A 12898-nucleotide genomic window follows, 5' to 3' on the forward strand; every position below is an offset into this window, starting at 1 on the left:
ATACCCAGATGTGCAAGAAGAGAACTGGACCCGCTGGGAATATGTCACGTTGCTTCCAGCTGCTCAGCGAACAGTTCATTAGACACCTTCCCTAAGTATTTTGCTGCCCGCACCCTTCTAAGATTTATGATGTTTTCTATCAGAGAAGGGACCTATGGTATAACAAACTGTACAAATATAGCCTGTTAATGGAGAGCTGCAGAATGGAGGTGTGGCAGAATTCACAGTTAAAACTGTTTTCTATAGATAGCTCTTGCTCACTGTTCGCCTACATTGATATCATATGGAGTGTGGAGGAGACAAAGAAGTGCTAAAAACTTATTGCTTCTGAGCTGGGAAAGTATTTTGTTATTCAGGTTCTCTTTTCTGTTTTTTTTTCTCCTTGATTTGACTTTCTGCAAAACGAAGGCTAGTCTAGAAATGTCTTGCTTTGTTCTTATGATGATGAACAGGAGAGCGGAACAAACCTGACAAACTGTTTGAGTACATCATTATACCCTTACATACCAAGGCAATCCAAACCTCAACATGATTTCATCTAGGACCACAGAAGTCAACAAAAGGTTTGCCATTGGCTTCAACAGAAACAAAATCTGCAATCTGAACTGCATGTGTGAGGGAAAATAATAAATAGTTCCACACATCCGTGCTGCAGAGAAGTGATACTTCCCTCTGCCAGTATATTTTCTCAGTTTATCTGTAACATTGTGGCATGATATTAAAATTACACTACTATGTACTTTTTAATGTCATGTTTGATCTGGAACTCTAATGAATGTCATATTATTATTGGAATAATGTAAATATTAGATTTATTTTGGAAACCGATCATCCATTGTAGGTTCGGCTTCAGTCCTTCTATTATTCAAATCAGTAGTCCTGAAAAGAAATCACTGTAACTTAAGTGCAGACCAGATCTTACAAATCTTTCTGTTGATGATACTACCCAGGGAAGTAAATGCTGTAAAATGAATCGCACTTAGATAGATATTCAACAAGTTGAGCACTAGAGCTACTGAGATATACTTCAGTAAAGCTTTCATCTACAGAAATATGCCATTCCATCAGAACAGAAGCCTTTCAAGTGATTGTGCTGATTTCTGTGGCAGCTCACTTTATTTTTACGTTTTGGGGAAAGAAACATTGAATTTTTTGCTTCACATTTCTTTTTTTTTCTAAGAAGCACATTTTATAGTATGTTAATTTGATAAATGAAATCAACTGTGCAACAAGCACCTGGATTTTGTTAGAGAGAAGTGTGAGAGGGTCTGAAAATTAGCACTGCTGCACCAGCTCACAAGGTGAAGCCTAAATCTCCGAACTCCCACAACACACAGATTCCCTTTCCCATGTGGTACAACTGGCTCCCAGCAGCTCCTACTAAACTGGCGCAGACTTGTTCACAGAGGTTGTTAGCCTCAGGAATTATGACATTCCATCAAAACTGCATTCTTCAAAAAAGCAATGACTGACTACAAAACATTTGGATAAATTAAACTGTCGCCTTAGTTTGGGAATTTACGTTTTATTCTTAGTAAAAAAAGTTCTGACTAGTAGTAACATATCTATTGGGGACAGCAGGAAGCACAGAAATTAATTACCAGCTAGACTGCTCAGCCTGTGGGCAAAGGGCATACAAAGGATTTGGATCCTAATATGAATTCCTCTTCCATAATGAAGTCTCCTGCAGGAGTGTTTACAGTCTGTTTCTCAATTATCTACAGGAGCATTTCTATTATTTAAATAAAGGCAGCCATGGATATGCATTTGTATGGCACAAAATCTGAAAAAGTCTGATGGAAAAGCCTAAATTAGTACCAGCCTATGCCATTCTAACTCAGTTGCATTGCTTTGACCAGCAGCCCTAACATTTGGAGGGGTGTGGAGCTCGAGCCTGCAACCATTCATTTCTCAAAACGCAGTACCTATTTTCCTTTCGGCTGGAGATGCTCACTTTATCCTCCCTCATGAAGATTTTACTTTTATTCCTGATTTATTATTCTGTTTTCATCTTACTTTAAAATAGATATAGTTCTGATCAACTCAGGCAAGCTGATTTTGTTGGTAGGAATATGTAACAAAACTGATGAGAAGGTTAGGAGAGACAGAAATTGCTCATTTTCTTTAGGCTCTACCTTTATACTTAATGTCGCCTTCAAAACATTTAAATCATATAAATCCACATTCTATTATTTTTTTAAGCTGGTACTTTGCTGAACATTATTATTATTATTATTATTATTATTTAATTGCAGTGATAACTTGGTGAGAGTAAAGGGATGGGAAAGTGGCCTAAAATTACTGAGCTCACATCAATAAATACCACTGGTGATGAGAGGAGGCAGTAAACTTTTTCTTCGCACTGGGGAATTTTATGGTGGATTTTGAGAGAGAGGAAAATGTCTCCCAAATTACAGGAAAGGCGGAGAAATATTGAATTAAGAAATTCTTATCCTTCAAAGTTCCTTCTTCATATTTCAAACTTGACTTTGGTGTCAGAGACCTATAAATACCAAAACCTATTTTAAATTTGCACTTCCCAGGGGCCTACTATCTTACAATACATTGCACTTATTTCAAATAATCTATTGTGCTCATAAAGCTTTCACTAATATTTTTGGTTGTCTTTGCACAGACTGACCATGTATGATCAATTTTTAAAATGACTGTACTTTGCCTTGATATGCCTCTAAGCAAAACCAATTTAAAAACACCACCACACGTTGGCATATCAGCTACATAAATAGCATTTGTTTCAACTACTACAAGTGTTTTGTTACATATTTATGGAGGGGTAAATTTGTGTGAAAAAATCTTCCTGCTAAGAGAACATGACATTTGCAATCTGGCAATGCTAATTTAAGCATAATAAAACATAAGAATATAACAGCCTAAGACCTTCTATAACAATAGAAAATGAAAAGAGTGAGCTGACTGCTTAGGTGCTTTCTAAAAAAGCATAATCTAATCACAGTTAATATAAATTTGCAACTGAAAAGTGGCATAGTTCTTATCCTGATGCCCTAGTCCCTTACTGCTGGAGTAAGGATCACTGCATCTCTCAGCCTGTCCTGCTACATCTCAAAGTTTAGGGTGCTCCTGCTCCTGCTGAAGGTAAAGGCAAACCTCTGCCTCACTTCAGCAGCCCGGGACAGATCTCTTTGCTCAAAGCATGTAACCCACACTAGTGCCAAATTAAGAAATCACCATTATCCTTTTGTTTAGCCTCATTAATTAAAACCTGCGAGTGCAGCCTGGGGACACAGCTAAGCTGAGAAAAGAGGGCTTCCTGCTGCAGCAGGGGGTTCCTGCTCCCTCCGCTTCCACATGCCCGGCCGTGAGCTCTTGCTCCTCTCTTTGAGTAGGTATTAGCATGTGGCTTGTCCTACAGAGAAGCATAGCAGGGAGTTAAATTGGCAGAAAATAATTCACTTATTTGGTAGGATTAGTTTTCATCTGGATCATATCCATGATCTGGCTCACTGTAAGGCAGCAGGATCGCTACTGCCAGTTCAGAAAAGAAAGCAGCCTGGGGCAGGTTATGGGTGGGAGAAGAACAGGAACATGGTATTTAGCTAGCTCAAGCTTGGATTTAGACTGCCTCAGGTTATTGTGCAGCCTTCCTGTTAGAAACTTTGCTTCTTTTCTTGAAGCCCTTTCTTGAATGGATTCAGTTGGTCCATAACAGTCAATGATAAATTTTATATGAGTAAAAATTGAATGATTATGCTTATGTGGGCAGATTAGATGTGGCAAGCAACAGCCCAACCAGAGCCTCATGCATAAATGTTGGATCTAGGATATCAGTCAATGGGGTGTGAGGGTACATGTGTGAGGAGAGTGTCTTCTTTGAAGATGAGTCTGGGACTTCTAGTGTTTATGTGTCTAATCAAGAAAATAAGAGACACAGGGGATGTTTCAGTGCCATAAATTTAGTTTTTCATCAGTGTGCAACTTGGAAGGTTCACTCGTTTAACTGGAGTGAATTAGCATGTTTCCACTGATGTTTGGAAGCAGCCTTGCTTTCATGAGAAAAACATTTGGCCTACAGGTTTTAAAGATTATTTTGAACAGTTTTGCCACACAGTAAGTCCCTACAATACACACCTCTTTCCATGTCAGTCTTAATTTGCTCTTCCAGATCCTCTGGAGACACACAAAACTCATGCTCTTCCCCTTCTGGTGCTTTGGGTTTACATTTTCCACAGCAGCAGTTGAAACAGCAGCACAGGCAGCAGCAAAAGTAACAGCCCGTCAACAGGCCACAGACTGCAAATAGGCCCTAGATTAAACAAAGTGGTGAGGAAAACCCCATGAGCAATGAACTTCCTAAAACGCATGACAGTCTGTTACAGCAGAAGGGAGATTGTCAAAGGAACTCAGATTTCCAACTGTTCTGCAGTCACAATTAGAGCCAGATTTTAGAAGAATTCAACTGCCAGTCAAGTGCCTAAATAAAGGCCAGATCTTCCAGAGTCCTCCTAACTCGCCAGCTCCTACTTGACACACAGGACTGTGTTTACAAAGAATTCGACAGTGAGCAGGCCCCCACATGCTGAACTCTTGAAAGTCTGTCTTCAGCTGAAGGCCATCAGAAAAAAACTTCCAGGCAGTATGCAAAACCCCACCCACCTTAAAATGACTCACTTCCATCTTAAAAATGACTCATTTGCCCAAGATCTTTTTTGCAAACACTTATTTACTGGCAGATTCTTGTCAATAACAAACAGAGAGAAAAAGAAGCAAAGACCCAGATGCATCCCACATAACTTTAGGCATGGAACTAAAGTGTCTAAATTAGGACTGTAGTCTCTTTGGGCTCCCCACGTAGTCAGCGGAAACGTAAAAGTCCTTCTAGAGAGTGAGTCAGCCCCAGGATGGTTTGAATTGCACCATTGGAGGTGTCTCTCTCTCCCCATTAGCCTAAGCAGGATCACGGAGGTGAACAACTCCTAAATTAGACTCCTAAAGCTGTGATTCCTTTATCTGGGAACTTATTATTATTATTTGCTATGTCCAGAAGAAAATATGCTGCTGAAGAAGAAAGAAAATGTCTGTGTAAATAACACTCAATTATATATATGTATGTCTCAGGCAATTTTAGCATGGGATAATTAGAGTATCTTCGAAGCTAATAACACTATTTACATGTGTAATATTAACCATTTATCTGTTTGCAAGTGTAAAACCAATGATAATCCATTTTACCCACACATATATCCAGAGTGAGCGAGATGTTTATACAAGACAAGGAGGACTCAGACATACTGATTTAAAACATTTAAAATGTTTTTTCTTCTAACTGACATCTAAAACTATTCAAAACCCAGGAACCCCTAAAGTAAGTTATTTGACTGTTTATCATTTATGCAGTAATGGAGAAAAAAATCCAAAAAAAAATTCATTGAATGAACAAGGATGGAGCAAAAGAGCATAGAGTGAAAAAACCTCTTCTGAGTTCATCATACAACACTCTTATCTGTAAGATTTCTTCTGTTTATAATATCATCCAGTTAGTGAATCAGGAATCAGTTTAGCACTGATGTGCTCAATGTACCGTCTTCATGATAAAGGGACAATTACATTTTGATAAAATAGTTAAGTGACCATGTGCTACTCCTGCCAGTGGAGAAACATATAAAACTACAAAGAAGTACTTATTATGCATGCTAATATGTTCCCAGTTTAATATGCCTGCTAAAAAGTCTAGTATTGCCCAGAATAATCATTTTCACTTTGCATTTCTCCTTTCATTTGAGTTTCTTTACTTTTAGTTATTCCTCTCTTCATGATTGTCAGTTTTTCTGAGTGTGATAGGGAAGAGGATTTACCAGAAACTTCAGTAGCTGAAGAGGAAGATAACTAGCAAAAGTTGTGGTTGCTATCCTTTTTGAACCAGAATGGGAAAAAAAATAAGGGTCTGGAGATCATCTGCTGTCAGATTCAGATAGTATTATGACAGCCAGTATAAAAACCTGAAACTAACCCAGAATTTGCGTGTGAAAAAAAAAGAGATGAGGAGAGTGAGAGAGATGGGGAGAAGATTGAGCTCAGCTTGACAAAACCACTTGGTGACCTGTTTATGTTTTGGAGGTGACAAGATTATGGGTTGGGGGAGAGATAGAGAGACCATCTGTGACAAGCCTCAACTGATTTTGTATACACATTTGGGGTTTATTCTTAGATATTTTGCATGAAACTCTGAAGATACAGAAAGAAGTGATTAATTTTGCTGGGATGCTAAGTTTCACAGCTAATCTCTTCACATCGCCAGCATGCAATTCCCTTCAAACAATCCACCCATTCCTCCTGTAGCTTTTTAGGGTCTTACTAGGTTCTCTCTGTACTCCCCACTGGTCTTCTTATGAGTCAAAGCCACAACAGTTATCTCTGTTCCTAATCTTCTAACCACAGAGGATTTTATACTTCATAAAATCTCCATTAAAAGTTGTTAAGCAGAAGAAATAAAAGCAAAAAAGTGGCACTGTTGAAGGAGTTGATACTGTTGCTCTCTGAGCTCTAAGAAAATGCTTCCTGGCATCTGAGCTGGGGCAAATAGGCTGAAGAAGAGGGTGAATAGACAGCAAAGAAAACAGGGAATGATTCAGCAGCAGAACAAAATAACTGCAGAAGGGAGTCCAGCTTGCAGCAAGAGTCAGCTACAGCAGCAGCAAGCAGGCAGCCTCCAGTTTTGGTTTTGAGGATGCAACTGCAACTTTGCAAGTGTAATTTAAGTACCAGCATTTTGTTCATTAGTTTCATTCCCTATTCTGCAATTGAGCAGTTTCCATCTCCTACCAATTCAGTATACAAATTATGGCTCCCTAGACTCACAGAACTGCCCAAGTCAGGTTCCAGTAAAAGGGGACTGTGGAGACATTGAAATACTGCTCTGATTTGTGATGAACATAGGAATCTATTCTTCAAAATCCTCAGATCAAAGTTATCACAGCATACTTAGTTCACAAAGTATAGACCATTTTCCTATTTTTTTAGTATGCTCCTTGCTTTCCTGTGATTTTATTGTTGGAAATAGATGGGGAAAGCATGGATTTTGCACATTTGCAATGCTGTTGGCTTGTCACATTTCTGTAACGCTCCAGCACTCGTTGAAGCACTAGAATTTGACATATGTAAACATCAAAGGACAATAATGACATTAGAGAGCACAGGAGCAAAACTCTTATTACTAGAGCACTCCATGATGCACTTTTCCTTGAGCAATATGCCAGTTTCTGATGCATCATTCTCTTCCTTTCCTGATCTCTTCCTCCACTCCAAAGTTCTCACCTTTTCTTCCACTTCTTTCTCTCACCCCCTCACCAAGTACCAATAGGGCACATATATGACACCATAATCACACAGTGTTATGTATTAGTATTGCTTACTTATGCTGTGTGCTATATATAGCAAAGAACACAGCTAAATTTGTACTGTAATAACTTATTAACTGGTTGTCACATAAGTGGGACTTCTCATTTTTGAACAATGAGTCATTTTTATTTAGTCATTTTTGAAAAGAAACTCAAAATTAACCTGGAGCACCAGATTCAGACCTAATTAATGTATGAAAGTGTTACAAAACACGCACGCCGTTTAACTATTTACAAAGTTAAAAACAGAAAGAAAACATTCTGTATTAGCCCTTTTTTCTGAGCTGATGCTACATTCTGCTGCTGTAAATTTTCCAGATGTGTTATTGTGTAATTAAGCCTCTAGTAGTGTTTTAGATTCTGATCCTACCACTTGTTAAGCCTATAAAGAAACCACGCTTTTCAGGGGGCTCTTTGTGGATGTAGAGTGTCTGTGTACCACGTGCATTTTAAAATTTGATTTTTAACAGAAAATAACGGCTTACCTTTGCCCACCAGCTTGAGAGCATGAAGTACGTGTTAACATTTTCTTCACCAAACTGTTCAGCCACATAGAGCCCTAAAGATCCATATTTGTCATATATGTTTCTCTTGGACAGATCAGTTAGTGTTGCATGAGCACTGTTGATCTCTTTAAACTTTTCTGCAGCCTCTGGATTGTCAGGATTCTTGTCAGGATGATATTTCAGAGCCAATTTTCTTAAACATGGAAAAAAAACAGAAGAAAAAAAACATCTCTACATGTTCTTTCTGTATATATTATGTATATAGATTCTTACAAAATATTACATAATAATTTAGTAGGGACAAATTTGTTCTGAACAGTATGTTCAGCCTCTATCTTCTTTTTTCCCCCAGTTCTAATGTACACAGAAGAGTCAGTGGAAGGAAAGTGACTCAAAGCCGAAAGAAATAATCTGGTTTGTAAAACAGCCTTGGAGGAGCACAGCATCTTGAGTAGGCAGGTTGTTTTCTGGAGGAACTGTAAATATCCTGCTAAAATAGTGGGCATCCCTCTATGTAAAATTATGAGAATGTCTGTACTGGATAAGACTATCTGCCACTTGCTACTGGCTTTTAGCAGTTTCCTAGAAAAAAGGTCTCAGGAGAGGGCAGGTGCAGCACCAGTAAGTGGGAATGCCCTGCCTGCTCGCACTGGTGACTTCCTATGCCAGACTGTACTTGGTAGCACCTACGGCGCCTTCCTCACGGAAATGTGTCTCACACTGATGTCTGCAACATTGACAGTATAAAAAAGAGAAACTTTTAATAATTCTGCTGCTCATATAAAACTCAATGGCAAAGTCTCATTTAAGTGTGGTAGACATGCAAACCATTAAATAGACCTTTCAGTATATTAAAATGCAGATTTCTCACCCCTCAGTATTCTGACTGACTCTTACAAGAAGTACACTGGCCCTTCAAATGCAGAGACTCTGATCCAGCTTTTCTCCCAAGGACTATCAACCCACCCTAGTTCCTAAAAGGGAGTTTTATAAGGCCCACAAATAGAATAATACAGAAAACCATTTTTCTCCTTGCATGACCCCACCATACTGAAAGCACTTGTGAAACAGGTGTTCCTATTACACTAAAGATGAGACTTTGTGCATTGATACTAACCAGCTACCAAGCTAAGGGAGATGTGAGAAAATGATGCATGCTCAAAGCACAGATTTTAGAGTGATAATAAATTAAACACACTTGTTGCATCATGTTTACCAACTGATTTGCATCATTTAATAGGTTTCAGCAAATGAAAGATTTTAAATGGTCATTTAAAACATCAATTGCACTGTTTATTTCATCAAAACTACCTTCTTTACAGCAAAAAAAAATCACTATTTGATTGCATATTGATAGATATATTAATTTTATAAGCTGTGTCTGCATTTGTAGAAACTCAGAAAGGGATAATGGAAAACACAATTAGGAGTTGCAGTACAGGATGGAAAAAATATAGTAAGTTAGCCCCAGTTTCAAACAAATACATGTCTTACTTTGGGCCTAACTCGCCACCATCCCACTTTTGGGATAGTCCTTAAAACAGTAGAAGATGATAGTCAAGCATTTTGGATGGTTCATCCTAGTGTCCCAGCTTTTGTTGGAACAGGGCGTAGTACTCTGTACTCGCATGAGTACGGAAGCAGCTTGAAAGGAATAGTATGGGATTGGTGACTTAAGGATAGTGCTGGGGAATCCCAGTCTTGGAAGAAGAAATGGTTTGCTTCCAACCACACTGGAGCACTGGCAATGTGAGCTCACATCTACCCGCAAAAGCAGCGTTCACATAACTGTATCTTTTTGAAAGTCTCCATTCCCTTCGAAGAAGTGACAATAAGATTTTTCCAGGACACTTATTTAATGACTAGTGCTGACCTCTAGTGGCAACAAAAGTTAAATTCGCTGATTCCCGTGTAAGTCAAGCTCTGTTGCAGTGAATGCATTTTTTAAATATTCTCTCCGAGTGTTTCAGGAGCTAGCCATGCCCATAATGGTAAAAAAATATTATTTCTGATGTGAAAACAGTATGTCCACACTTATTGTACCAGATTTAGCTTCAGAGCAGGGTACTGCTTGACTTTCCGCTGGAGTCCCAGTACAGGTTACTCTCCCAGTAAAATGTAATCACTTCCTTGGAGATATTCTGCCAATATCTAGACTGATATGCACCCAGGAATAGCCTCTGCCAATGATCTCCTCAGATCTGTGTACTGAACTCAAGTCATCTTCTCATAGGTCATAAATAACTCCTTAAAAACATGTCTCCAATATCATGAATGGCTTATGCTCAGACACATTAATATACGATATGGTACCTTAAACACGTAATAAAAAATGAAATAGGGGAACTGGAAAAGCAAGCCAATTATTGCATGACATAATATGCCATTCCAGTATTTAAGTATCTTATGCAATCTATCCTTTTTCTTAGCTGAAAAAAAAATCCAGCAATCAGAATGAAAAATGGGAGAGGTATTAATTTCAAAATCCTTGCTTGGCTGCAAGGATCAGACAATCAATCTCTGGTCTTTCTTTCTTTTCCCACAACTAACAAAGCCAAAGACTCTGCTGCCCTCCCCAGATCCCCAATAATTTCAGAAAAACGAAGATTTTGAAAAAAAAAAAAGTTGCACACTCCAGTTTAGTATTGTTTTACCTAAGCTTTACTTTCAACATAGTACTATTATATAAAAAAAACTTCCTTTGGATATGGAAAGATGGTTTTGATGAAAAATATTACATTAACAAAAAAACTGCTTGCCCCGAAGGTGACATGTACTAATTAGATGATAATTTACTAATGCGAAAAAGACATATATTCTGCTAATTCAGTTAATATAAATGAGACAAACAACTCCATTCAATCCAGCCCAGGAAACAATAAAACACACAAGAAATGCGAAACACAAGAGAAGGTATCAAACATACAGAAGCTTCCCTATGACACTCTGGAAAAAACAAAATTTATAGCACTGTGATAATAATGGTTATAAGCAGAGATCACAGAAGAAACCAAACAAAGAGAATAAAATGAATATAATGTACTGAATCCATTGTAAGCCAAACAATAGCTGTTTTTCCATTTCGCATCTTCCTATGATGAAGGATCCTTTCATTCGCCAGCTGGGCAATGCAATAATCATAGACATGAGAAAAAAAGGCGAAGATTTGGAGAAGATCAGAAAAGAAAAAGAAGAAATAAGATGTTAAACATCAAAAGTGTAGGAGTTTCTGTACAAGATGCAGAAAAGCAGTGCTACCTGAAAAGACCTTCGGAATACAAAGCTAAGTGGCGGTGATGCGGGCCCAAGCTCACGCTGGGCAGCTGGCTCCGAGGGCCAGGCTCCAGATCAAGAGGCCACGCGCATGGCCCTCACGCAGATGCAGCGTGGCTCAGGCAGGCGCCGAGGGCGAGAGGCTCCGCGTGACGACAGCTACCACGCCAAGAAAGCTCCCGCTGAGGCTTCCCCCAGCTCTTTTGTCGAAGGCCTCCAGCTGCATGCGCTCAACGGTCTCCCTCAGGCTCGGCAGACAAACTCGCAGTAGCGGGGGGACCTTTGTGCTCAGGAGCCCCAAAAGAGTTGGCCTTCAGCACTGCTTTCGGCAGGAAGCATGTGCCCGAGGAAGGGGAGTGACTGGGCTGAGGGCGAGGCCTTGGGAGGCCCAGGCCTTGGCTGCAGGGCAGCGCAGGGCAGGGGTGGGCACGGGGGACGCTGAGAGGAAGGAAGGGGCCGGCTGTGGGCCGGGGAATTAGCTCAAGTGGTAGAGCGCTCGCTTAGCATGCGAGAGGCAGCGGGATCGATGCCCGCATTCTCCAAAGCTTTTCATTCCCCTTTGCGGGGCCAGCAGCCTCTTTCCCCTCCGGCCGGGGCCTCTGAAAGTTGCAGGGAGCCAGCATGGTGCCTGGGCGGCAAAGAGGGCCACAGCAGACCGCTCTCTCTCTCCAGAGCGTTGGGGGCCCCCAACAGAAGAAAGCCCCCGATGAGGCGGAGCGAGTGCCGCAGAGGCACACCAAGATGGTGAAGCGCTAGAGGAGCGAGAAGCATCTGAGGGCACGGGGCCTCTCCAGCCCGGAGAAGGGAGGGCTCCGCGCGCACCTAAGCAGCTGCCTTGCAGGAGGTAGCCCGGGGACTTGTTGAGAAGACAGCGCCAGGCCTTCACAGGGGTGCCTGGCTGGAGGGAAAGAGGCAAGAGAAGAAAACTGGAACCAAAGGGGTTTGTTCCAGCAGGCTCGGGGGAAGCTCTTTTCCCCACGAGAAGGAGAGTGAAGCAGGAGGAGAGGCTTTGCAGGCGGGCTGTGCAACCTGCACGCTGGCGGTTTGGAAGAGGTGCCTGGAGAAGAGCTTGAGCAAGCTGGTGTACTGTCCGAGCCCACGCTGCTTGGAGCAGGAGGTTGGAGGAGCGCCGTGCTGAGGGCCGGTCCAACTGGAAGTGCTGGGCAACTCTGTCATCCTGTCATCGGGGCAGGGCCGCGCCAGAGCCCTGCCGTTCCTTCGATAGCTCAGCTGGTAGAGCGGAGGACTGTAGGCTCCCTTGCACGGCCATCCTTAGGTCGCTGGTTCAACTCCGGCTCGAAGGAGTACCCTTTTGGCTTGGCCAGCCCCTGCTGCACCCTTGCCTTTTGGCTGTGCAGGTGCCCTCTGAGCAGGCATGCGAGACCTCAGCCAGGGAAGGGCTGGCAGCAGGTCAGGGCTCCGGGGTGGCATCCTGCGCTGCAGAGAGCCTCCCGGGATCAGGCACAGTGCAGGCGTTGCCAGGCAGGTCCGTGTGGCGGTGTTGCGGGCCCAAGCTCACGCTGGGCAGCTGGCTCCGAGGGCCAGGCTCCAGATCAAGAGGCCACGCGCATGGCCCTCACGCAGATGCAGCGTGGCTCAGGCAGGCGCCGAGGGCGAGAGGCTCTGCGTGACGACAGCTACCACGCCAAGAAAGCTCCCGCTGAGGCTTCCCCCAGCTCTTTTGTCGAAGGCCTCCAGCTGCATGCGCTCAACGGTCTCCCTCAGGCTCGGCAGACAAACTCGCAG

At 41.8% G+C, this 12898-nt stretch overlaps 1 protein-coding gene and 2 non-coding genes across 3 annotated transcripts in view; 2 read left to right on the forward strand and 1 right to left on the reverse strand.

Annotated features, from left to right (window-relative positions):
- The window catches only part of DNAJC5B (DnaJ heat shock protein family (Hsp40) member C5 beta), a 78351-nt gene that overhangs the window by 1607 nt on the left and 63846 nt on the right, over positions 1-12898 (reverse strand). The window contains exons 2-3 of the mRNA XM_062568202.1: positions 7859-8072; positions 4108-4282 (exon numbers count right to left, since the gene is read on the reverse strand). Coding sequence (XP_062424186.1) covers positions 4108-4282; positions 7859-8072 — 389 coding nt within the window. The remainder of the gene's footprint in view (positions 1-4107; positions 4283-7858; positions 8073-12898) is intronic.
- Positions 11622-11694, forward strand: TRNAA-AGC (transfer RNA alanine (anticodon AGC)). The gene has a single exon. It is a non-coding gene; the product is annotated as a tRNA-Ala (tRNA).
- TRNAY-GUA (transfer RNA tyrosine (anticodon GUA)) lies at positions 12368-12456 on the forward strand. Its single transcript is given in 2 exon segments — positions 12368-12404; positions 12421-12456. It is a non-coding gene; the product is annotated as a tRNA-Tyr (tRNA).

This window comes from Rhea pennata, chromosome 2, assembly GCF_028389875.1.
Source record: "Rhea pennata isolate bPtePen1 chromosome 2, bPtePen1.pri, whole genome shotgun sequence".
Classification (NCBI taxonomy): domain Eukaryota; kingdom Metazoa; phylum Chordata; class Aves; order Rheiformes; family Rheidae; genus Rhea; species Rhea pennata.